We start from the raw sequence: 27,848 nt of genomic DNA on the forward strand, positions 1-27,848 counted from the left end.
TTTCCTTTAAAGGAATGCTTTATTGAAATCCAAAACATAACGACAAACCACTTTTTATTTTATTCAGCCAACATTCACCTTTCTGATCCCTTTAATGTCTACAATTAGGCTCACGTCCTAAAGCAAATATATATATTCATTCTTTCATCCCGTTGCAAAAATGTACATTTGACCCAAACATGTATTTGCAACTCCACACAAGCTACAGATGCCGTTCTCCTTGCCGTGTCATAACCAGAGACAATAGAAACCTACGGTGTTTACTCAGGCAGCCCAATCCTGATATTTTGCGACTAATTGGTCTTTGACCAATCAGATCAGATCTTAACAATAAATTGCCCAAAATATCAGAATTAGGCTGCCTGCGAGGACCGGTCTGCCAACAAGACCAGTCCTGGACTAAAAAGTATTCTCAATGGAGATTCTCTGGGTTTGGGAAACCAGTATCTGTACTGTTATTTTAATTTAAATGTAATATTATCTTCTGTTCTCATCTACAACGGTTCTGTACTCGGTCATATATTTAGTTTTATGTAGAATCCAGGAAGAGTAGCTGCTGCATGTCCAACAGCTAAATGGGCATCCTAATAAAATCTAAACTTTAGGATTCTCTTGAGAGAAATCTAACAGGCAGGTTTATTAAATCAACAAATTTACAGATGGCACTTAAATACAAAAATAACTATTAAACACCCAAGAAAAAAAATCTAAAATACATCACCCAAGTATGACTTCTAAAAATGAACACAAAACAGATAAAAACAAAGTAAAATACTTAAGTAGGATAGATAAAGGCTAAATGAATAATCCCATGGATAGAAATAGACTTAATCAGGCAAAATAACACAAATCTAAAATAGGTACTTCATGTTGAAAATAACAAAAAAGTGCCTGCTACCAAACCAACTGCAGCTGTTGATGGTTGTGTTTGAAGGTTGGATAACAGTTACAGCTAGTTGATCTTTCGTGTTAAAAAGTCCACACTGGCTAAAACAGTTGGTGATCATAACAGTGACATTAGTCAGGGTCTGTGGGAGTGTATGTTGTGTGCACGAGACAAGTGTGTACATAATTCATATATATATATATATATATATATATATATATCACACACAGAGCGGGGGATTAGTTCTGGGGCATGGGGACAATTCTTCATATAATAAATGTCAGAATGTCTGGACTGTATTTCACAGTAGATCATTTCAGATGTGGCACATTAGCAGTGAGCCTACACACAGTGTGATTAAAAACCCTCCCCTTTAAAACCCTCTTCCACACATAAAAAAAAGGGTGAAGAGAAAAATACCGAAATAAACTTTTCTACCAGCAAAGTAAACAAAGTAACAGGAGTGAAAGAATAAGTAAGGCCAAAAGACAGTTTCTACATTTCGCCAGGTAGCTATACAGCAAAGCATTGCTTCACATTCTAGTCAGTGTAGAAAATAAACTGAAGTAGATGCCCAGCAGGATACAAAACAGAGATCCTTGTTGTATTCATAGTGTTTTTATTCTCCTTTTGGACATTTTTTTTTTTTGCACTCGTGTTTCCGAGACTCTCCATCCACGTTACCTACTGATAAATGCCGACTTGCAGTATTGTTTACAATATATCTATTCATATAATTTTACATATAGATAAAAGTTATGTAAAAACATTATGCAAAGCAGTGTAAAATAGTTATAATACAAAAATGGGTTAACAGTTTTTTTGTTTGTTTTACAAGCGGTGGTGATGTGATGTTGTGTAACCTGTTGTCCTTTGAGATGAGATATGCACATGCTTTTAGTAGGCTGAGATTCTAGATCGACCCTTAGCCCATAACTCCCGAGGCACTTGTGTAGAGCTGAAATTGACTAGATAGGCGCAAGCAATCTGGCAACAAATCATCAGAATCAGATAGGTTTCAACAATATGGTAGTGGCTCCACCTTCTCATTGGATAGGTGTAAGCAATACGGCAACAATTCCACCTATCAGATCTCCACAAGGGCCTAGGAGCCAAGGGCCCATTTAGGACTGGGCTATAGGTAACTGAGGTGGGAGGCGGTAGTGAGTAATGGCATATGGTGTGGAGTGTGATGTCACAGGTCACTCAGTGATGATGTCACAGTCCCCGGGGATAAGAGCGGAAAGAGGATCTTCAGAAGGGTGCGTTGTCCTGAACGGGGTTCGTTTCGGTCGGGGACTGGACAGCTTTTCCGTTACCTCTGGGTCCAACCACCATTTACTGAAGGATGACGGGGGGGGGGGGGGGGGGGGGGAAGAATGGCCTGGTATCAACGTGATGGTAAATCTTCCCAGAAGTAATTTAATTCAAAAGGAGCCGTGTGTGAGAGGTTAACCCAGTGTGTGTGTGTGTAATATATATATATATATATATATATATATATATATATATATATATATATATATATATATATATATATATATATATCTCTCATTTGAGATTTGTACTGATCATGAATCTGTTAAGCAGTTTCACACTAACAAAAATTCTGCAGCACCAGTAAATTATTAAACGATGTGACAAACTCGAGGGTGACACCAAGCTAGAATACAATCTAACAATAACCCAAACAAGACCGTTAGTAAATACTAGGTACAATTCTAAATCAACTTCCCCAGCCACGTTTTGTTTACCTGTGCTGCAGTGCAGGGACACCAATCAGCCCAACTGTGAACAGAATAGATGGTCAATCGTCAGGGAGACAGTCACTTAAGTGATATTGAGACAGTTGAGAATAATCCAATATCAAAACATAATAATAAAATAGGATACTTAGGCAATAAGGCACGAGGGGGGTGTGGTATATGGACAATATACCACGGCTAAGGGCTGTTCTTAAGCACGACGCAACGCGGAGTGCCTGGACACAGACATTAGCCCTGGTATATTGGCCATATATCACAAACCCCCGGAGTTGCCTTATTGCTATTATAAATTGATACCAACGTAATTAGAGCAGTAAAAATACATGTTGTGTCATACCAATGGTTTATGGTCTCATATACCATGGCTTTCAGCCAATTATTAAATTTTTTTTTTTTTTAAATTACAAATAAAATAAATGTAAAAAAAATAATAATAAAAAAATAATAATCAGCATTCAGGCCACGAACCACCCAGTTTATAGAAGCATTTAACCTCCAACTCATTTGTAGGGTACAGCATTTAACATCCAACTCATTTGTAGGGTGCAGCATTTAACCTCCAACTCATTTGTAGGGTACACTTGTTGGCAGCACAGCAAAAATATGCTGTTAGTGCACAATGCAGATTCGATTTTTTTTTATTTTTTTTTTTAAGTACAAACTAGAAAAATATACTTTTCCATTTGACTTGGCTTGTTGTTGGTACATTCCAGTTCAAAATGGAGAGTTGTGTTAGGTCAGCGTCTACTAGTATAGAGGTTCTCAAAGTTGGGCTCAGGTCCTGTAAGGGGATCCGCGACCAGACGTCAAAAAATATTTATATATATTTTTTGGTAATATTGCAAGCAATAACAGATTAAACACATTTTTGGACAAGGGATCTGTGGAAAAAGTTGAGGGTGTAATATTATTCATCCACAGTTTACGTTCTTAACCCTCAGATGCACAACATGGGCCTGGGAGGCTCGCAGGGGATAATTGGTATCCACAATAATACATCAATGACACAATTCTTGTATTTGCCCAAATTTGTTTTTGAACATAAATGCACTAATTTAAGACGTTAGCTGGTTCTTCAGCGACATACATATACACACATTTTAAACCTCCCGTTTTGGGCTGGATGTGTCTGTGTAATTCATACATGCATAATCTATGAGCAGCAATTCAAATTCTAGCCAATGGAGCTTCAGCCCCTTGAATTTGAGTGACAGTGAGCAAGAGGCCAGCCTAGTGTTATCAAATGAGGTTGCAGGGCGGGCCCAACGGCTCAGTGGACACAGCAAAGAGAGCAACGACGTTGGACGCAATAGTCGTGGGACGACTTTCAGAACTACTGGCTAAAAAGTCTACAAAAAAAGTAACAGAATCTCTTAAGCTTAAAAAAATGCTAATGACACTGACAAAACATATAGAATTACAAGAAATAAGCTTTAAAAACGGTAACATTCTCTCTGATGCCAAGACGGAACTTTTAAAATGTTCTTTCCCAGGGCCTGAGACTTAGTCAGGCCATGCACTGTAGAAGTCATAGTTAAACTGCTTGTATGCGATTAAAACATAAATACATTTTTGAAAAAAAAAATCACATTAAAGTTGTGTTCTGATATGAGGGGTCCCTGATGAATTGGCAATCAAAAGTGGTCCCTGACGCAGTACACCGTCATCGTCTGCCCATGAACCATTTTCAGCTCACCTTGATGTTCCCAACTTTGTCCTCGAACGACTTGAAGGTAGGAGAGTTTCTGCAAAACAGATATTACAAAAAACATTCAAGCAACAAATAAAATAAAAACAGGAATATCACTGACTAAACAACAAAAAAATACAACTTTCAGAAGTGTTCATTCACGATAGAAACCCCCGGATGATAAAATAATAATCCTCTCCTTTAAAGGGGTTATTAAGGTACATTTAGAATACTAAAGATGCTCAACCACCAGATTCCTTAAATCCAGGGTTAAACTGATGGAGGTGACATCTTCACACATCATCTGGGTTTACGCTCGTCTTAACACAGTTGCTTAAAAAAAACAAAAAAAAATGGAGTCAACAGTATTTTGTGAGCCTCTATGATTCTGATTACCAGCAATCTTCCAATTACAAAAGCAGAGTTATTTTATTTAAAAACACCAACATCACAAACAAGACCACACAACTGTTAATCTAAAATGCCTCATTTCATTAAAGTGATCAATAAAATAAATAGTAAACTATAATAAAAACCAAAAAGTGTGAGAGCCAATTTACCTCATCGTTGGCATACTTATCGATTGGCGGATGGAGTAGTTGCTACTTTGTAAGCGTTAAAGGGAAGGAGACAAGGAAGTGTGAGTGTTAGGAGCCAAGCAGAGAGCGAGAGAGAGGACTCTAGACCCCAAAAGCCCGTTTTAGCATTGGTAGCGCCATTGATGACTTTCACCATTTTGAAGTAGTCATCTAGGGTTAATGATCACATGATGCCAACCAGGTCGTCAGGAGGGATCAGCCAACATTCCCTCACTGCAGGTGACAGTAAATCACCAACTTTGTCTTTATACCTGTTCAAACACACTCCAGATGACAGTATGCACCCTTTCAGTTTGTTTACAAACTCAGAAGTAGAAAATTGACTACTTCAAAATGGAGATGGCCTCAATGCCACTGCCCATGCTCTCACAGACACCCTAATGAGACAAATACAATGTTGCTTCTTCTAACTATCTCTATGGGACAGAAAGATTAAAGAGCAGACAGCCAGTCAAACGAACACAGTTAAAGAACATCTGCAGACAAGTCTGTGCAAGTTGAGGAGACTGCCCCCTGGTGGCCACTTCAGTCAAACAATCAGATTAACAGTCATACTCATATATGCAGGGAAACAGATTTCCTCCAATAATAACAAGAGAATATTCATGTTCATAACAGCAAGAGGGATGACAAATAGGCATTCAATAAATGTAAAAATTAATTAACTCCTGCAGCAGAGCAGCCATATTTACTGGACAGATCTGCTGTAGAAGTTGACCAAGTAGCTAATTGGGATGTTTCGGTCCCAACAGGAGCAGAGAACTCTTACCCAAAGGAGTTTGAGAAAGGCAGCGCTCTGTAGACCAGTCGCAGCAAAAAACACAGGAAGAACGAAAACAGGGTGAGGAACAAGCAGTGGTGGATCGAGCAGAGCTAGCCTATCAGGTTAGGGTATAGATAAGCTACTGTAGAACAGGGTTGCAAGGAGGCCGCTCGCAGAGGAAGTGTCCTAGATGGCATGGCACCCTATTCCAAAATTTAGTGCGTCACTTTTGACCATAGGGTTCAGGTCAAAAGTAGTGCACACTATGTAGGGAAAGGGGAACCATTTGGGACACTACCATTTGTTGACATGATTTTAAGCGACAAAGAAAATATTACGCAGGTCAGACATTTTTTTTAATACCCAAATCTGGCAGCAATGGTGGTTACATGTTAGATGGTATTGAACAGAGGCACATGTCATGAAGCCCTGCTGTAGGGGGTGTTAGGACCCATTATCAGAAACATCTATTAGTCAGGCTTGGTGATAGAAGAAAATGACAAACAAAACACTGATCAAACAGAACAATCCAAAGAACGGAAGGTCATAAGACACATTGATACAGACAGGAAATTAAGTATTGTTGCTAGAACGGGGGTAACGGAGCTGGAAACGCGGCTAGAACGGGGGTAACGGAGCTGGAAACGCGGCTAGAACGGGGGTAACGGAGCTGGAAACGCGGCTAGAACGGGGGTAACGGAGCTGGAAACGCGGCTAGAACGGGGGTAACGGAGCTGGAAACGCGGCTAGAACGGGGGTAACGGAGCTGGAAACGCGGCTAGAACGGGGTAACGGAGCTGGAAACGCGGCTAGAACGGGGTAACGGAGCTGGAAACGCGGCTAGAACGGGGTAACGGAGCTGGAAACGCGGCTAGGACGGGGTAACGGAGCTGGAAACGCGGCTAGAACGGGGTAACGGAGCTGGAAACGCGGCTAGAACGGGGTAACGGAGCTGGAAACGCAGCTAGAACGGGGTAACGGAGCTGGAAACGCGGCTAGAACGGGTTAACGGAGCTGGAAACGCGGCTAGAACGGGTTAACGGAGCTGGAAACGCGGCTAGAACTGGGGTAACGGAGCTGGAAACGCAGCTAGAACTGGGGTAACGGAGCTGGAAACGCAGCTAGAACGGGGTAACGGAGCTGGAAACACGGCTAGAACGGGGTAACGGAGCTGGAAACGCGGCTAGAACGGGGTAACGGAGCTGGAAACGCGGCTAGAACGGGGTAACGGAGCTGGAAACGCGGCTAGAACGGGGTAACGGAGCTGGAAACGCAGCTAGAACTGGGGTAACGGAGCTGGAAACGCAGCTAGAACGGGTTAACGGAGCTGGAAACGCAGCTAGAACGGGGTAACGGAGCTGGAAACGCAGCTAGAACGGGGTTAACGGAGCTGGAAACGCAGCTAGAACGGGTTAACGGAGCTGGAAACGCAGCTAGAACGGGGTAACGGAGCTGGAAACGCAGCTAGAACGGGGGTAACGGAGCTGGAAACGCAGCTAGAACGGGGGTAACGGAGCTGGAAACGCAGCTAGAACGGGGTAACGGAGCTGGAAACGCAGCTAGAACGGGGTAACGGAGCTGGAAACGCAGCTAGAACGGGGGTAACGGAGCTGGAAACGCAGCTAGAACGGGGTAACGGAGCTGGAAACGCAGCTAGAACGGGGTAACGGAGCTGGAAACGCAGCTAGAACGGGGGTAACGGAGCTGGAAACGCAGCTAGAACGGGGGTAACGGAGCTGGAAACGCAGCTAGAACGGGGTAACGGAGCTGGAAACGCAGCTAGAACGGGGTAACGGAGCTGGAAACGCGGCTAGAACGGGGTAACGGAGCTGGAAACGCGGCTAGAACGGGGTAACGGAGCTGGAAACGCGGCTAGAACGGGGTAACGGAGCTGGAAACGCAGCTAGAACGGGGGTAACGGAGCTGGAAACGCAGCTAGAACGGGGGTAACGGAGCTGGAAACGCAGCTAGAACTGGGGTAACGAGCTGGAAACGCAGCTAGAACGGGGTAACGGAGCTGGAAACGCGGCTAGAACGGGGTAACGGAGCTGGAAACGCGGCTAGAACGGGGTAACGGAGCTGGAAACGCGGCTAGAACGGGGTAACGGAGCTGGAAACGCAGCTAGAACGGGGGTAACGGAGCTGGAAACGCAGCTAGAACTGGGGTAACGGAGCTGGAAACGCAGCTAGAACGGGGTAACGGAGCTGGAAACGCAGCTAGAACTGGGGTAACGGAGCTGGAAACGCAGCTAGAACGGGTTAACGGAGCTGGAAACGCAGCTAGAACGGGGTAACGGAGCTGGAAACGCAGCTAGAACGGGGTTAACGGAGCTGGAAACGCAGCTAGAACGGGTTAACGGAGCTGGAAACGCAGCTAGAACGGGGTAACGGAGCTGGAAACGCAGCTAGAACGGGGGTAACGGAGCTGGAAACGCAGCTAGAACGGGGGTAACGGAGCTGGAAACGCAGCTAGAACGGGGTAACGGAGCTGGAAACGCAGCTAGAACGGGGTAACGGAGCTGGAAACGCAGCTAGAACGGGGGTAACGGAGCTGGAAACGCAGCTAGAACGGGGTAACGGAGCTGGAAACGCAGCTAGAACGGGGTAACGGAGCTGGAAACGCAGCTAGAACGGGGGTAACGGAGCTGGAAACGCAGCTAGAACGGGGGTAACGGAGCTGGAAACGCAGCTAGAACGGGGTAACGGAGCTGGAAACGCAGCTAGAACGGGGTAACGGAGCTGGAAACGCAGCTAGAACGGGGGTAACGGAGCTGGAAACGCAGCTAGAACGGGGTAACGGAGCTGGAAACGCAGCTAGAACGGGGTAACGGAGCTGGAAACGCAGCTAGAACGGGGGTAACGGAGCTGGAAACGCAGCTAGAACGGGGGTAACGGAGCTGGAAACGCAGCTAGAACGGGGTAACGGAGCTGGAAACGCAGCTAGAACGGGGTTAACGGAGCTGGAAACGCAGCTAGAACGGGGTAACGGAGCTGGAAACGCAGCTAGAACGGGGTAACGGAGCTGGAAACGCAGCTAGAACTGGGGTAACGGAGCTGGAAACGCAGCTAGAACGGGGGTAACGGAGCTGGAAACGCAGCTAGAACGGGGGTAACGGAGCTGGAAACGCAGCTAGAACGGGGGTAACGGAGCTGGAAACGCAGCTAGAACGGGTTAACGGAGCTGGAAACGCAGCTAGAACGGGGTAACGGAGCTGGAAACGCAGCTAGAACGGGGTAACGGAGCTGGAAACGCAGCTAGAACGGGGTAACGGAGCTGGAAACGCAGCTAGAACGGGGTAACGGAGCTGGAAACGCAGCTAGAACGGGGGTAACGGAGCTGGAAACGCAGCTAGAACGGGGGTAACGGAGCTGGAAACGCAGCTAGAACGGGGTAACGGAGCTGGAAACGCAGCTAGAACGGGGTAACGGAGCTGGAAACGCAGCTAGAACGGGGTTAACGGAGCTGGAAACGCAGCTAGAACGGGGTAACGGAGCTGGAAACGCAGCTAGAACGGGGGTAACGGAGCTGGAAACGCAGCTAGAACGGGGTAACGGAGCTGGAAACGCAGCTAGAACTGGGGTAACGGAGCTGGAAACGCAGCTAGAACGGGGTAACGGAGCTGGAAACGCAGCTAGAACGGGGGTAACGGAGCTGGAAACGCAGCTAGAACGGGGTAACGGAGCTGGAAACGCAGCTAGAACGGGGTAACGGAGCTGGAAACGCAGCTAGAACGGGGTAACGGAGCTGGAAACGCAGCTAGAACGGGGTAACGGAGCTGGAAACGCAGCTAGAACGGGGTAACGGAGCTGGAAACGCAGCTAGAACGGGGTAACGGAGCTGGAAACGCAGCTAGAACGGGGTAACGGAGCTGGAAACGCAGCTAGAACGGGGTAACGGAGCTGGAAACGCAGCTAGAACGGGGGTAACGGAGCTGGAAACGCAGCTAGAACGGGGTAACGGAGCTGGAAACGCAGCTAGAACGGGGTAACGGAGCTGGAAACGCAGCTAGAACGGGGTAACGGAGCTGGAAACGCAGCTAGAACGGGGTAACGGAGCTGGAAACGCAGCTAGAACGGGGGAGGATGCCAACATACTGTCGCACACACACTGAAGTGGACTTGGAAACGTTAAAATGTTAATGAACAAGCATATTCCCAGTTCCCTTAGACACTGGAGTTAGTATGCAATTAGGGAGGGGGACTAAAGTGTCGGTGATGAACGGACAGATGGGATTATTTAACATATTTATAACATGAATGACACCCGTGTTGCTTTGAACCATACAGGCATGTTCAACATAGCTGTAAGAAGTATGGCCCTCATGGCATCACCACAGCTAGTATCTACACTGAAACAAAATATAAACTCAACATGTAAAGTGTTGGTCCCATGTTTCATGAGCTGAAATAAAAGATCACAGACATGTTCTATTCACACAAAAAGCTTTTCAAATTGTGATGCAAAAATTTGTTTACATGTTAGTGAGCATTTCTCCTTTGCCAAGATAATCCAGCCACCTGACAGGTGTGGCGTATCAAGAAGCTGATTAAAAAGCATGATATTTACACAGGAGCACCTTGTGCTGGGGACAATAAAAGGCCACTAAAACGTGCAGATTTGTCACAACACAATGCCACAGATGTCTCAAGTTTTGAAGGAGCGTTAAATTGGCATGCTGACTACAGTAATATCCACCAGAGCTGTTGCCAGAGAATTTAATGTTAATTTCTCTACCATAAGCCAACGTCGTTTTAGAGAATTTGGCAGTACGTCTAACCGGCCTCAACCACAGAGCACATGTATGGCGTCATGTGGGCTAGCAGTTTGCTGATGTCAATGTTGTGAACAGAGGGCCCCATGGTGGTGGTGGGGTTATGGTATGGGCAGGCATAAGCTACAGACAACGAACACTATTGCATTTTACCGTGAAGAGATCCTGAGGCTCGTTGTCGTGCCATTCATCCGCCACCATCACCTCATGTTTCAGCATGATAATGCACAGCCCCGTGTCACAAGGATCTGCACACAATTCCTGGAAGCTAAAAATGTCCCAGTTCTTCCATGTCCTGCATACTCACCAGACATGTCACCCATTGAGCATGTTTGGGATGCTCTGGATCGACGTGTACGACAGCGTGTTCCAGTTCCCGCCAATATCCAGCAACTTTACTTAGCCATCGAAGAGTGGAACATTCCACAGCCTGCAATCAACATCCTGATCAACTCTATGTGAAGGAGATGTGTCACGCTGCTTGAGGCAAATGGTCACACCAGATACTGACTGGTTCTGATCCACTCCCTTACCTTTAAGGTATATGTGGCATCATGGATAGCCAACCCTCTTCCTGGATAACTACTGAGTAGTATACAGGCATTTGCTCCAGTCCTGCTGTAATTCCTGATTCAGCTAATCAAGGTCCTGAGGTACAGCTGATTAGTAGATTTGCTACAGCCCTAGAGGGTTGGTCTATATAAATACTATAATTAACATACCCAAGTCACTGTTCTGTAACAGTGAAAACATTTGTTATCCGAGGGTCTTTTAAAAAAAAAAAAATCTAGTAATTCTATTTCTATGGTTTCCCACCCCTGTTCTACAGGAAGGGCCGGCGGCGGCCATTTTGTGTCTTGGTCTGTACCTCATGTCTCCCAGTTTCCTGCTGAGGGCAGTGCCCATGGTGGAGAGGGCAGCGGTGGTCTTCTGTCCAGCCACAGACAGGGTCTCGGAAGTCTTCTTATACCTGCAAGGGGAGAGAAGAAAATAAGGGAGGGAGAGAGATGGGAGTAGGGGGAAGATGGTAGACAGAAGAGAGAGAGAGAAGGGAATCTCCTTAGAACATGACCGAAAACCAGCCTCACTTGGTTTAGAACAGATTAAGCAGAAGTCAGCCAGCCACTAAGGAGTTAAATCACAGACAAAAGCTGCCTTTAAAAACAGGGCAGCCCAATTCTGATAGTGGAAACCTAATTGGTCTTTTGACCAATCAGATCAGCTTCTTTGACAATTGGACAAACCATCAGAATTGGGCTGGCTGTGTCAACGCAGCCTTTGACTAATGAACAGCCATACAGGACAAATACAAGTCTGCAGAAACACAGAGGAAACAAGAGAAGAGAAAAATAGCACAGCAAACAGCTTGTATCCAATACGTGACCAATGTCTCTACCAAGAACATTAAATTAAGCATTAGGTTTCCTCTCAATGGTTTGATTGATAAGGATATTAAAATGGCTTCATTGACAACCAGTAATTTATAAGGGACAAAAACAGGGACTGTCTTGCAGTTACAAGGCCTTCTCTACTGTATGCCTACATTACACTACCACCGACCCCGTGGGGCGAGGCGGACCACCGACCCGACCCCAGTGGGAGTTCAGTAGGGCGAGGCGGACTACCGACCCCGTGGGGCGAGGCGGACTACTGACCCCGTGGGGCGAGGCGGACTACCGACCCCGTGTACAGTATTTTTAAAGTTCAACAGGGTGGGTGGATCAATTGCACAACGCAGCAGCCTAAAACGATCTCGAAACAAATAGGTTATTATTTTAGATCGTACTATAAATTGAAAACGTAAAGTTGAAAAACAGAAGTAAAATAGTCTTTACATTAAATGATCTAGGCCTCCATAACAAACCTCAATGTGACCAACCTAAAGCAGGAATCTTCCGACACGACTGTGCTGAGGGGAGGACGGCTTGTAATAATGGACGGGAATCAAAACCATGGCAACCACGTGTTCCATACCATTCTACACACATTCCTGCCCCAATGCCCATAATATTGTATAATCCCATCGTATATACAGATATCCCTCAATGTATGGCTGTTAGGCCTATACAGGGGCGGTACTCCACCCACACAGACAACTGAGCAGAGGTGGCGATTTGATGCCACGCTAGAGACATAGTTAAGTCACCCTGATAGCGCAAGTATCTCTTACTAGACAGCCATTCAGTACACACGTCTATAGGGTCTAAGTCCTCATCCCTTAAGATTGATTTCTATTCAGACTGACCAATACAAACAACTAAAAAAAATGGTATTGATAACCGTTTGATAATAGTGAACACACAGTTGGGGAAACTGTGCAGCTAGTGGACAATCAATGAATGATCGATTGTTACACGTTGTAAAGCAGGTCAGAGGGTCCGCAGGAGATGTGATGACTAAGGCCAGTACATTCAGCTAGACTAGGCCTCCAGTAGAACACAAAAAAATTAAAAAAATAACTCAACTTCAGTCCTCAATTAACCAACAACTTATGTTGTTGCCTCACACAAGCTATAATAATAACGTAGGCATTTGCAAGGCTAAGCCAAAAATGTGAGAGGGAGGGGAGGGGGGGGGGGGGACTCCAGGGCTGCAGTTGAGGAACAGGGCCTAAAGAACCAATACAGAGAGAAGCTACCATCAAACCCACTGAAACCAACACCACCATCCACACACCACCAGCCAAACAGAACAGAAGCATGGTCAGACAGAACTCCACCCTCTCCCTCCAAGCAAATGGCATGAAGTCAGAAGCCCCTTTACCCCTGCTGAAAAACCAACTTAAATATAAATAAACTAAAAAATGTAATATATATTGACTCACGCTTCAGATTGGGCAATGTCATCCAAAGTGGCAGACGCTGTAAGATATCTACGGACACAATGTGACAATGAACATTTAAACAAAAAAATAGACTTTTTTTTACATGGAAGGAAAGGGCAAGTTAGAGACTTATGACGTTTATATGAAATTGTACTTCACACACAAAATTCAAAATCTTGATTACTGGGTCGGGAGGCAACAGTGACAGTTTTTCCCCCTCTTTTTTGGGGGTCTTTGGAAAATTGCAGACGTGACAAATAACCAATTCCGCAGAATTTCTAGGGCTTCGAGTACCTAACGGGGTTGCACTAAACTATTCTGTGTTTAGGGATTAGAACTTCCTTAGTAACCCACATCAAAGACTATCCAGCATCAGATACAGCAGACTATTTGATATATGTCATTCATTTAGCACCAACCAAACAGTCCCTGAAACAAAACATGGAATTAGTGGTATCCTGCAGATCCTGTTTGTCGGTTGCCTGAATGGAAAAGAGGATGTGGCTTGGTATCTGCTGACTAGAAAGGAAACTGGAAAGCAATACATAGCTGCAGTCTTGCTAAAAATAGGCTAAATAAAACCCTTAACTTTCTTCTTTATCTGTAAATACTGATACAAATCAAAATGTATTTAAAGCCCTTTGTAAAAAAAGTGCTTATTCAGAAACCCAGCCGTAAACCCCAAACAGTGCATATTTAGCAGCACAGTGGCTCAGAAAAACTCCCTAGAGAAGGCAGAAACCCAGGAAGAAACCTAGAGGAACCAGGATCTGAGAAGTGGCCAGTCCTCTTCTGGCTGTGCCGGGTGGAGATTATAAAAGTACATGGCCATTAAAGCCAGATTGTTCTTCAAAATGTTCATAGATGACCAACAGGGTCAAATAATAATCACAGTGGTTATAGAGGGAGCAACAGGTCAGTACCTCAGGAGTAAAATGTTAGTTGGCTTTTCAAAATGTGTCTGGCCACATTTCAATCTCACAGGTGCGCAAACACACACAGCCAACTAGCTCTCTCTCTCAATTGGTGTTTCTCTCCCTCTCCAGCATTCCATTCCTCACCCACACAATCCTGTTAAGAGTAAAACTATTTGTGTGTGTATGTATACTGAAAGGACAGTGCAAGATAGCTCACAAATAAGCCACTTACCAAGCCTGTTAATATTGGCCTACAGCCACCCGGAAAATAAAATTTGCTGTAGCAACAGTGGTGGTGTGAGAAGGTTAGTTTCACTACCTTTTCACATAGATGTAGGATATAAATACTGTAGCATGGAAAAGGGGGGGAAACATTAGGTCCCATGTCCCCCCGTTTCCCTAGTTGTAAGCACAACTGCCACCAAACTAATAACAGAAGTGTAAAAACAAATATTGGTTGTTGGCTCAGAGGATGTCACCTTAACACTGAGAAGCTTAGGGCAAGGAAGTTCCCTGCTTTATAGTATGAAATATAGTACAAGGGGAAAGGAACTGATAGACGGCTGATAGACGTCAATGTGATGGTGAGTCATCGCTAGCTAGCGATCAAAAAAAAGGATCATTTTGAAATAGGGAGCTAAAGCTGCTCTCATAGCTCGTTGGATAATCCTACACGGTAAGGAGAATGAAACGTTCTCTGATGTTCAGAGATCTCTAAGTACTGTCGGCAGGAAATCTCGTGTTCACACAGCAATGACCTTGGAAGTCGTCAGCCTCGTAAAAAAAAAAAAACTCCAAACCAGAAGGTGGCAGTAGCGTCGTTTGGGAATACATGTCCGTGCGTTACTTCTGGTCTAGATTGTAGCTTATAAAAACACAGATGTAGTGGGTTCACTTCCCGGGACCACTCATATGTAAAATGTATGCACGAATAAATAAGTCGCTTCCGATTAAAAAGCATCTGCTAAAATGGCGAGCATATATATATATAAATAAAATTCCAATGTTAGCTAGCGTCGCTAATGTTGCCATTTTGTAGAAAGCCCTAGTTGATACTAGCAAGATGGCCACAGCTAGATAACTACCTAGCAAGATGACAAATAAACTAGTCACTCTCCATAATCCCATACTGCCAGTGCCAGCCCATAACCATGTTTAGCTAGCTAGCATAACATACCGCGCCTTCATAAAGTATCCATGCCCCTCAATTTATTCCACATTTTGTTACAGCCTGAATTCAAAAAGGATTAAAATAAAAATCTCACCCATCTACACACAATACCCCATAATGCAAATGAAAAAATGTTTTTAGAAATGTTAGCTCATTTGTTGAAAATTAAATACAGAAATGTAATTTACATAATTATTCACACCCCTATGTCAATACATGTTAGAGTCACCTTTGGCAGCGATTACAGCTGTGAGGCTTTCTGGGTAAATCTAAGAGCTTTCCACACCTGGATTGTACAATTGTTGCCCATTATTAATTTGTCAAGCTCTGTCAAGTTGGTTGTTGATTGATAGACATCCATGTTCTAGTCTTACCATAGATTTAAGCCAAAACTGTAACTCGGCCACTCAGGAACATTCAATGTCATCTTGGTAAGCAACTCCAGTGTATATTGTGTTGTGTTTTCGGTTGTTGTCCTGCTGAAAGGTGAATTCATCTCCCAGTGTTTGTTGGAAAGCAGACAACCAGGTTTTCACCTCTGCTTAGCTCTATTCTGTTTCTTTTTATCCTAAAAAGAACTCCCTAGTCCTTGCCAATGACAAGCATACCCATAACATGATGCAGCCACCACCATGCTTAAAAATATGATGAGTGGTACTCAGTGATGTTTGGGGCTAATCCAGCACAACACTGTATTCAGGACAAAAAGTTTATTTAAAATGTTTAGTAGTTTTACTTTAGTGCCTTATTGCAAACAAGATGCATGTTTTGGAATATTTTTTATTCTGTACAGGCTTCCTTTTCACTCTCATTTAGGTTATTATGTGGAAAATTAGTGTTGTTGATCCAGCATCAGTTCTATCACAGCCTGTACCTGTTTTAAAGTCACCATTGGCCTCATTGCGAAATCCCAGAACAGTTTCCTTCCTCTCCGGCAACTCTGTTAGGAAGGACGCCTGTATCTTTGTAGTGGCTGGGTGTATTGATACACCATCCAGTGTAATTAATAACTTCACCGTGCTCAAAGGGATATTCAATGTCTGCTTTTTTTATTTTACCCATCTACCAATAGGTGCCCTTCTTTGCGAGGCATTGGAAAACCTCCTTGGTCTTTGTAGTTGAATATGTGTTTAAAATTCACTGCTCGACTGAGGGACCTTACAGATAACTATGTGTGGGGTACAGAGATGAGTTAGACATTCAAAAATCACATTAAACACTGTTATTCCACACAGTGAGTCCATGCAACTTATGTGACTTGTTAAGCACATTTTTACTCCTGAACTTATTTAGGCTTGTCATAAGTGGTTTAACTTCTTGCCACTATAGGGGGTGCTGTTTCGCATTAGCATAATTTGGTCTACAGATTAAACTGCCTAGTACTCAATTCTTGCTCGTACAATATGCATATTATTGTTATTATTGGATAGAAAACACTAGTTTCTATAGCCGTTTGAATTATGTCTCTGAGTGGAACAGAACTCATTCTACAGCACTTTTCCTGACAGGGAGTGAGATTTCAGAAATCTTGGCCTCTGGTCCCAGGTCAGTTTTAAAGTCCCTGTAAATGCTATGAGGATACAAACACTGCCCACGCCTTCCTCTAGATGTCAGTAAGAGGTGACAATTTGAATGGAGTCGATTGCGCAATCAGGGCCTGTATAAAAGAGCACAAGGCGGAAGTGGCTTTCTTTTCCTGCTGCCCCTGACGCACGAAGGACGTCGGACTGGCTCTCTTTCCAAGCTTTGGTTTAGTCACTTATATATCGCCGGTCATGTTTTTACTCGTTATAGGTGTTAAAAACATCATAAGGTAGTTAATTTAAACCGTTTTATAGCAATTTATATCAGTTTAGTGCGATTGAGGCATTTCTTTGTGATGCACTTTGAAGCGCCGGGCACGTTTCCAGTACCGGTCGAACGTTAGTGGCCATTTCGACGGACAAGAGGACATCTTTCGACCAAAAGACGATTAGACCGGAGAAAGGATACATTGCCCAAGATTCTGATGGAAGATCAGCTCATAGTAAGAAATATTTAAGATGATAAATCGTTGTTCTGTAGAAAAATGTTAAACGCATATTCCGCCATTTTTTTTGGTATAGCTTCGCTTGGCGAACCCTGTATTGCACAGTAAGGATAATTTTAGAAATGTAATTCAGCGATTGCATTAAGAACTAATTTGTCTTTCGATAGCTGTCCAACTTATATTTTTTTAGTCAAGTTTATGAATAGTTATTCATTAGACAAGATCACTGTCAATGATGGCGCCCGACATTTTCAGGCCAGTTTTGCTAGTATTCTCATTGTATAACCACGTTTTTTGTGGCTAAATATGCACATTTTCGAACAAACTCTATATGTATGTTGTAATATGATGTTACAGGAGTGTCATCGGAAGAATTCTGAGAAGGTTAGTGAAAAAATTAATATATTTTGGCGATGATAACGATATCGCTCTCTTTGGCTTGAATCAATGCTCGGGTAACGTTTGCATATGTGGTATGCTAATATAACGATTTATTGTGTTTTCGCCGTAAAACACTTAGAAAATCTGAAATATTGTCTGAATTCACAAGATCTGTGTCTTTCCATTGCTGTGAGCTGTGTATTTTTAAGAAATGTTTTATGATTAGTAATTAGGTAATACACGTTGCTCTCTATTTATTCTAGTCGAGTTGTGATGGTGGGTGCAATTGTAAACTATGATTTCTACCTGAAATATGCACATTTTTCTAACAAAACCTATCCTATACAATAAATATGTTATCAGACTGTCATCTGATGAGGTTTTTTCTTGGTTAGTGGCTATCAATATCTTTATTTGGCCGAATTGGTGATAGCTACTGGTGGAGAGAAAAAATGGTGGACAAAGAAAAATGGTGTCTTTTGCTAACGTGGTTAGCTAATAGATTTACATATTTTGTCTTCCCTGTAAAACATTTTAAAAATCTGAAATGGTGGCTTTATTCACAAGATCTGTATCTTTCATTTGGTGTCTTGGACTTGTGATTTAATGATATTTAGATGCTACTATTTAATTGTGACGCTATGCTAGCGATGCTAATCAGTGTGTGGGGGGGGGGGGGGTGATCCCGGATCCGGGGTTGAGAGGCGTGAAAAGTTAACACTTACTGACTCATGACATAAAAATAAAAACAATTCCACTATGATATTACGACTACATCACGACACTGAAAGAAGAAAAAAAAGTTGCAAATTAAACTACATCTTTCTGTGAAGTTAAAGCCTACTGTATTATTAAATACCTGACCTTTATATTAAACTACATCTTTCTGTGAAGTTAAAGCCTACTGTATTATTAAATACCTGGCCTTTATATTAAACTACATCTTTCTGTGAAGTTAAAGCCTACTGTATTATTAAATACCTGGCCTTTATATTAAACTACATCTTTCTGTGAAGTTAAAGCCTACTGTATTATTAAATACCTGGCCTTTATATTAAACTACATCTTTCTGTGAAGTTAAAGCCCTCTGTATTATTAAATACATGGCCTTTATAAAACAGATGGTCTCATGGGGGATGGGAGTTTTCACACGTAGCAGCCAAGAGGAAACTAACATGCTCCCTACGGACAAAGACAGGTGTTAAAACATAATAAAATGGTGAGATACAGCAGCTATGTTACTAAAGTTCTGAGCAGAGGGGGGGAGCGCAAACACACTAGTTGCAGGCGACAGGTGGCGATCGATTGAGCAGTAAAACAGGAGAGACTCACAACTCTGAACCGGTAACTTTCTCATTCCACTCGCCAAGTTTCTCAGTGGTTCTGACATAGCTAGAAAACAGAGACTGGGGTTAGAGATGTACAGCTCAGCGGCGTGTCCCGCTGTTAGCCGTCTGTCGCCTGATTCATGCTATAGATTCAGACCCGTAAAACGTGCTGGCTCAGATATTTTCTACTCACCTTGTCATTTCCAGAACGGTTCGGGAAAGATAACCAGGCTAGCACAGCCGTACAGTAAGAGTCAAGCATTTGCAAGAGGCTTAAGTTGATATGATATCTGAGAAGGGAACAATCCAGTAGCTAATACCACAGACAGAATAATGAGACAGATGTTTCACCGGATGTATCAAATGTGAAGCATCCAATCAGGTGTTTCCATTCACTACCAAATATGGTGACGAGAGGAAGCCCAGTGGCCGCCTGTGGGAGAAGATGGAGTCGGGAAGACATTCTGCTAATTTTCTCATCGTTGGATCGCAATACAGTTTTCAGTTCTCAAAACTAAAATCTGGTATAAAACAGAGTGGACTAAGTTTTGTAGACTTTAACCTTTTCCAAAGTATTTAAATGTTTTGTTGTTTACGAGCGCAAGGGCGAATTGAGTTACTGCACACGTGCACTTCAGAGTGGGCGTTCCCTAAAGGAAATATATATACATGATACAACGCGTCAAAAGGATCTCGGTAGCTCATGCTTGGCTCTGCCCACTAGGACTCATTTTCTCCCATTGAAAAACAACCGGTTGTGGTTTTATCTTCGGTCATTAAAATCCAATTACAATGACTCATACTGAAACTTTAAAACATTAAAAGATGTTTCACCCTTCTATTTTGCCTTGGTAAAAAAACACTAAGGATTTGAACATGATTTTTTTTTTTTAAAGGATCTTCTACTTACGCATTAGAGGTCTGGACATCCTGCCACCCCTTGGTGATGTTCTGTTTGAGCTCGTTGAGGGGGCTCAGCCCCAGCTTCCTCTTCAGATCAGCAGAATGCTTCTCTTTGGCCAGCAGCACCTGTCTCAGGGTGTTGATCTCCTCCTCCACCTGACAGCAACACACAGGAGAGGTCAGAGGTCAATTCCAGGCCCCTTTCCACCAATGTCTGACATGTGTGGTTAACTGAAGAGTAAGTCTTCTTTGGGTGAATTAGTCTCAAAACATGCAAACTACATTAAACCAAAATATAAAATGCAACAATTTAAAGATTTTACTGAGTTAGTTCCCATAAGGACATCGGTCAATTGAAATAAATTAGGCCCTAATCTATGGATTTCACATGAATAGAAACACAGATATATGTTGGTCACAGATACCTTTAAAAAAAAAGTAGGGGTGTGGATCAGAAAACCAGTCAGTATCTGGTGTTGCCACCATTTGCCTCATGCAGAGCGACACATCTCCTTCACATAGAGTTGATCAGGCTGTTGGTTGTGGCCTGTGGAATATTGTCCCACTCCTCTTCAATGGCTGTGTGAAGTTACTGGATATTGGCGGGAACTGGAACACGCTGTTGTACACGACTATCCAGAGCATCCCAAACATGCTCAACGGGTGACATGTCTGGTGAGTATCCAGGCCATGGAAGAACTGGGACATTTTCAGCTTCCAGGAATTGTGTACAGATCCTTCCGACATGGGGTTGTGCATTATCATGTTGAAACATGAGGTGATGACGGCGGATGAATGGCATGACAACGGGCCTCAGGATCTCTTCCCGGTATCTCTGTGCATTCAAATTGCCATTGATAAAATGCAATTTTGTTCATTGTCCGTAGCTTATGCCTGCCCATACCATAACCCCACCATGGGGCACTCTGTTCACAACATTGACATCAGCAAACTGCCCACCCACACGATGCCATACTTGTTTTACCCCCTGACTCATTTGTTCCCATTGAAAAGGACAGGCTGTGGTCTATCTTAGTTATAAAAAAATCTTTGGTGCACCTGTGTAATGATCATGCTGTTTAATCAGCTTCTTGATATGCCACTTCCTGTCAGGTGGATGGATTATCTTGGCAAAGGAGAAATACTACCTAACAGGGATGTAAACAAATGTGTGCACAACATTTTAGGGGGGGGGGGGGGGGGGGGGGGACACTTTTTGTGCATATGGAACATTTCTGGGATCTTTTATTTCAGCTCATGAAACCAACACTTTACATTTTGCGTTTATATTTGTTCAATGTCCCCATTGCCTGACAGAGTTCCTCAAATATTTGTTGAATGAATTATTAGTAAACCAAACTCTAGGGACAACAGGACCTACATTGGTGAGCTCAGACCGACAGACGGATGAAGACACAGGACCCTAGCTTGGCTAGTTGAGAGTGGAGCGCCTCTGCCTCCTCCGTGAGCCCTGGGGGCAGCGTGTGGATGGCTGCTACGCCCTTGCCTACCTCTAACCTTAACCCCAACAGACAGGACAACAGGACCTACCTTGGTTAGCTCAGAGTAGAGCTCCTCTGCCTCTTCCTCTGTGAGCCCTGGGGGCAGCGTGTTGACGGCTGCCACTCCCATGGCTCCCCCCTCCATGGAGACACCCGTCAGGGAGTCTACTCCTCCTGCGGGGCCCAGGCCCTTGTTGGGGGAGTTCAGGTTGATGTCTGGTTCAAGAGAGAGAGAGAGTGGGGGCACGCTGAGATGAGAGTAGAAGGCCTTGAATTGAAGCGTTAATGTCATCAACAGTAAGAGAACCAGACATCTGTATCTTCACCCACTGTCTTTAGTCACACTAGCAAGGTTTCCATGGTGACAGAATTTCATTTGAATATTCTAAAATAAAATATGCGCATTTTCCCACCAGAGATGTTTCAATCAATTTGACTTGTTGCAGATCAAAGGACGTGCGTTGATGACGTAGTGCACATAAAAATAACTTGTGCGGTTGAATAAAATATATAAAAGTCAAATGGGTTTCTATCGCATTGTCACAACCGATGTTGCGTTATATAGCGAATGTGCCCACTCTAGTCTTGGCACGTTGGCTCTAGTCAACAGCTCGCAGAGTATTATAATATTTTTTTAAACTAGGCAAGTCAGTTAAGAATAAATTCTTATTTTACAATGACGGCCTACCCCCGGCCAAACCCAGACAACGCTGGGCCAAATTGTGCGCCGCCCTATGGGACTCCCAATCACGGCCGGATGTGATACAGCCTGGATTTGAACCAGGGACTGTAGTGACGCCTCTTGCACTGAGATGCAGTGCCTTAGACCGCTGCGCCACTCAGGAGCCCCGAGGGGCAGGTATAGACTACCTACATGCACATGATGATATTATGGATAAGAGCGAGATATTTTTATTTATTTGTCAAGCATCAATCATCTCTTCAGAATAATAATAATATTATTTAGAGGAAAGTAGCATCAAGCATCCCCCTGTATAATGTGGGAGGACTACACAACATACGGGGCCTTCAGGAAATATTCACACCAAGATTTAAACTGCCATTTTGTTCGTCAGCAATCTACACAAAATATGTCAAAGTGGAAGGAAAATGATGCAGTAATGTATTGGATTTGCCCCAAACATAACACTGTATTCAGGACAAACCATTAGCTTTCGTTGTTTTACTTTAGTGCAGGATGCATGTTTTGGAATATTTGTATTCTGTCCAAGCTTCCTCCTTTTCACTTTGTCATTTAGGTTCTACAATGTTGTTGATCCATGCTCAGTTCTCACAGCAATTAAACTCTATAACTGTTTTTTTAAAAAGTCACCATTGGCCTCAATGAGCGATTTCCTTCCTCTCCGGCAACTGAGTTAGGAAGGATGCCTGCATCTTTGTAGTGACTGTGTGTATTGATACACCATCCAAAGTTTAATTACTTGACCTTGCTAATGCTCAAAGGGACATTCAATGTTAGCTTTTTTTATTTTACCCATCTACCAATAGGTGCCCTTCTTTGTGAGGCAATGGAAAACCTCCCTGGTCCCTGTGGTTGAAATTCACTGTTTGACTGAGAACCCTTAATTGTATGTGTGGGGCACAGATATGAGGAAGTCATTCAAAAATCATGTTAAACTCTATTGCTGCACACTGAGCGAGTCCACGCAACTTGTTAAGCACATTTTTACTCCTGAACTTATTTAGGCTTGCCATAACAAAGGGGTAGAAAAGTAGACATTTCAGCTTTTCATTTATAATTAATTTGTAGAAATGTCTGAAAAACATAATTCCACTTTGACATTACGGGGTAATAGGTGTAGTAGACCAGTGACATAAAATATATTTCTAAATTCAGGCTAACAAGATGTGGGAAAAGTCAAGGTGTAAATTCACTCCGACGACACTATCATCACGTGACCTGCACGTGTTCTTCGGTATATGATGGTTATTATATCAATATTTGCGCATAGATGTTTCCGCCACCATTTCTTGCATAATACATTTGACAGAATAAACGATCCCACCTTGCCTAAGGCATTCTGTTTTGTTGACATTTTGAAAGTTTAGACAAATTTGCTGTTTCTATCAGGCCCTGTCGTGACATTATTTTTTATCCGGCGTACTCTCATAAAAAAAAAAAAAAAGTTGGGATGGAAACCTGGTTACAGGCACCTACAGAGAGACAGGCAAGCTACAGAAATGGATAAGGAGACTGAAACAGCGACACAATGTAAGGAAAGGGCTTAGTGCCACAAAAGCAGAAGACTCCTGGGGGGAGAGTGGGGCTAATTACACAGTTAGGCCTAAACGTTCTTCTAAGAAGAACTAGCCCACCACGGAAGCAGCAGCCTTTTAAATGGCCATTAGTTCACTCCCGTCTATCCTTTGAGTGAACTGGGCTAAGCTAGAGTCCCAAATGGCACCCTATTCCCTATATAATCCACTACTTTTGACATGGCTGCACTACATATAGGGTGCAATTTAGGACACAAAGAGGAAACACTTTTTGGGTTACATGATTCCATATGTTTTATTTAATAGGTTTGATGTCTGTCTTCACTATTATTTTACAATGTAGAAAATAGTCAAAATAAACAAAAACCCCGGAATGAGTACGTGTCCAAACTTTTGACTGGTATGGTATATACACAGTGTATTCGACTCGTTATTGAGCTCAGGTGCATCCTGATACCAACGATCATCCTTGAGATTTCCTACAACTTGATTGGAGACCAGCTGTGGTAAATTCAATTGATTGGACATGATTTGGAAAGGCACACACCTGTCTATATAAGATCCCACAGTTGACAGTGCATGTCAGAGCAAAAACCAAGCCATGAGGCCGAAGAAATTGTCCGCCGAGCTCCGAGACAGGATTGTGTTGAGGAACAGATCTGGGGAAGGGTACCAAAACATGTCTGCAGCATTGAAGGTCCCCTAAGAATAGTTTCCTCCATCACTCTTAAATGGAAGAAGTTTGGAACCACCAAGATACTTCCTAGAGCAGGTCAGCCAAACTGAGCAATCGGGGGAGAAGGGCCTTGGTCAGGGAGGTGACCAAGAACCCGATGGTCACTGACAGAGCTCCAGAGTTCCTCTGTGGAGATGGGAGAACCTTCCAGAAGAACAACCACCTCTGCAGCACTCCACCAACCAGGCCTTTACGGTAGAGTGGCCAGACGGAACCCACTCCTCAGTAAAAGGCACATGACAGTCCACTTGGAGTTTTCCAAAAGGCACCTAAAGATTCTCAGATCATAAGAAACAAGATTCTCTAGGCTGATTAACACCAAGATTGAACTCTTTGGCCTGAATGACAAGTGCCACGTCTGCAGGAAACCTGGCACCATCCCTACGGTGAAGCATGGTGGTGGCAGCATCATGCTGTGGTGCAGGGGGGGGTTCAGCTGTTTGTTTGTTTTTTTTTAATTGGGAAAATAATTGATAAACATCATCATTTATCAATTTTAGAACAAGGCTATAATGTAACAAAATGTAGAAAAAGGGGTCTGAATACACTGCGTGTACATATAATAAATTACATTTAGGTACACTTTTATAAAATGCAGACAGAATTGTTTGTTCGACATGGTGGAATCTTTGTAAAATGTATTATGCGACAAATGACGGTGGAAACGTCTATGCTCAAATATTAATAACCATATAAAAGTAAACTTGTGATGGAAACACGTTGTATTGAATAAAAACCTAAAGGTCATTGTGTGCACTACGTCAGCACACAGATTTTTATCCACATGTCTGTTTGGTGGAAACACACCACTGGTGGGAAAATGCACATATTTTCCTTATGCAGATTTACAAATATTTATGTGGAAATCTGTCGCCAACTGGATGGAAAGCTAGCTATTGATTGACTTCTTTTTTTGCCACTTCCCCGTCGGGTAAGTAAGACAGGTTTTTAATTCAGTGCTATAGGAGCCACTACAGACCTTGGTTCGATCCCGGGCTGTATCACAATCGGCCGTGATCGTGAGTCCCATAGGGCGGTGCACAATTGGCCTAGCGTAGGTAGGCCATCATTGTAAAATAAGAATTTGTTCTTAACTGACTTCCCTAGTTAAATAAAAAGGATAAATAAATTATATTTAAACTTGTCCCAACAACAAAAAGGTCTGATGCAAGGAACCACAAAATTGTTCACCATAGAGAATAAGGCAAATTAAGGCTACTGGGTTCTCAAAATACAACACTGCCTATTGGGTTCTTGCCAAGTCTCAAAATACAACACTGTCCCTTTAAGGCTCTCCTGGAAGATGATTGGCCACCCTTGGTAGCCTATAATATATTGCAACATCACAATTAAATATGTAAATGTCCTTTAAAAATAACTGCCTCCAGGGCTCAAAATCATGGGCCTGTCGCCCTTCGACTCTGGGACGACAGATCCAAAATTCATACACCTACTGCACAGAATTTAAATGTTAAAATTAAGCAATGAGACCGATGCAACAGCTCAGACCGTTTAGAATGTTAATAGCTTCATTTCTTCATATTACAAGCTCAACAGTAAGCACATCGTTGTAGGCTACGCGCAAAATTTCCAAAAATGCAATTAGCGCAACACACCGTTCTCAAAATGTGCACCGCACATGTGCGTGGTTTCATGTGACATAGGTGAAAACATCCATTAGAAATTAAGTTTACACCCCTTCGTCTGGGATTGGTCAACAGTACTACTCCTAGCAGGAGTGAGAACATTAATTCCTTTTCATTCAATGAGAGGACGACTAGTTTTCATCCACATTTTTTCCACTTAAAAATACTGCACCAAACAACTTAGTGAGATGTCTTAGTCGCGCAATTTTACCTCTTTGGAAAAACGTCAAAATTAATGACCGCTTTCTTGATTTATCTTGGATTAATTCAACCTATTTTGAGGAACCGTTTCTGTCTAGGTTGTTGCTACGGTGACTCAAGCGAGAAACAGTAATATTGCCGTTTCCCCCCCTAGTCGTTTTTCAACTGAAGGTCTTAATAGGCTGACCACACCTCTCACGTGCGAGCGTTGTAAAATAAATTTAGAAATCTTATTCAATTTTTGCACGCACACTGCTCACGTCAACAAGCGTCTGCGTTGCCAAGGGCTAAAACAGATTATTTATATTTCTGACGCAGATCGCGCTGCAAGTCCTGCCTCTCCCATCTCCTTATTGGTTTATAAAAGCTATTTTTAAATGGCACATGACATGAACTACAGGGAGTGTATATACTACAGAGGCTAACTGGCTTCCATTTTTTTAAAGACATTTATTTTCCATTTGAGCAGACACTTGAGTATCTGGTCAACATAATAAATCTGTGGTCACACAACTGAAATGTGTCACACGCGATAACTCAATAGCCCAATGGGGGGCGCTACTTCGTTCGTGGGGTATGACATGTTCACTGTACTGTTGCCTTGTTGGTCATTGGGAACATAGCCAAGGTGTGTCACTCAATTGAACCATATCAGCTGGCAAGCTAACAAACTAGTTAACCAACCATCCTGGCTGCGTTCTTGTCTAGCCAGTTACGTTAACTAGCATGCTAGCTAGCAAGCAAAGTAGCCTTTGTTTACAAAAAAGATACGAGCCATTAAAAAAGCAAATTGAATAATCGCATAACTATAAAAACATTAAACGAGATAATTGAGGGGCCTAAATTAATGAGATTAACAAAGATATTTCATCACAGTAACTCGAGCTCTGCCCTCCTTTCCCCTTCCTATGACATTTCCAGAAGAACGGCTGTTGCTGCGTCGGGCCCCCGAAGTTGCGTTCATATCCAATGCACAATCATGAACAAGAATTCGTAATAACTTCCCCCTAAACCAACGGCCAGCTGGCAAGTATGTCTTAAATTCAAAAACAATAGTATCAGTAATGTACGTTACCTTGACCAACAGGGTCCATGGCGTCGAATAAGCGGAGTGTTTGAGCGTCCTTAAGCGAGAACGATGTTAGCTAGTAATGGAAAAGGGTGGTGGCTAGCTAGCAGTGCGGTCCACTCAATCAATCGAAACCTGAGAACCTCTGGCGTGACAGTACTCAACAATAACAACCTCATTCGTCGAGGGAGACAGATACGAACAGGTAGTACTCGCTCCAATAATAAAGCCACCTCAGCTCGATGATGAACTTTCAGCTTGCGCCTTTTCCGGCGTCTGTGGATGACGTGTTCAAAGCGTCACCTTGCCCCGTCGTCACTTGTTAACACAGGCATAACGTCATAAACCCCGCCCATTTCTACAATTTATCTTCTTATAATTTGATTTTAAACCTAACCATTACCTTAACCACACTGCTAACATTATG

The 27,848-nt window shown here is 43.2% G+C and overlaps 1 protein-coding gene across 12 annotated transcripts; it reads right to left on the reverse strand.

The window, feature by feature from the left end:
* Positions 1-27,717, reverse strand: LOC129829536 (tumor protein D54-like). Of its 12 annotated transcripts, none has more exons than XM_055891281.1 (11): positions 27,428-27,717; positions 21,581-21,747; positions 20,037-20,185; positions 19,131-19,190; positions 13,301-13,348; positions 11,345-11,446; positions 5,711-5,737; positions 4,903-4,944; positions 4,349-4,397; positions 2,641-2,674; positions 1-2,227 (listed from the first exon to the last, which is right to left on the reverse strand). In XM_055891281.1, exons 1-10 carry the CDS (start codon positions 27,444-27,446, stop codon positions 2,666-2,668), a joined length of 672 nt encoding a protein of 223 aa, XP_055747256.1. In that variant the 5' UTR covers positions 27,447-27,717; the 3' UTR covers positions 1-2,227; positions 2,641-2,665. The 12 variants fall into 12 exon arrangements, with proteins under 12 accessions (XP_055747256.1, XP_055747255.1, XP_055747258.1 ...); XM_055891280.1 differs by having other exon boundaries at positions 4,903-4,947; XM_055891283.1 differs by lacking the exon at positions 13,301-13,348.
* Between the last annotated feature and the right edge of the window lie 131 nt (positions 27,718-27,848).

This window comes from Salvelinus fontinalis, chromosome 31 (assembly GCF_029448725.1).
Source record: "Salvelinus fontinalis isolate EN_2023a chromosome 31, ASM2944872v1, whole genome shotgun sequence".
Classification (NCBI taxonomy): domain Eukaryota; kingdom Metazoa; phylum Chordata; class Actinopteri; order Salmoniformes; family Salmonidae; genus Salvelinus; species Salvelinus fontinalis.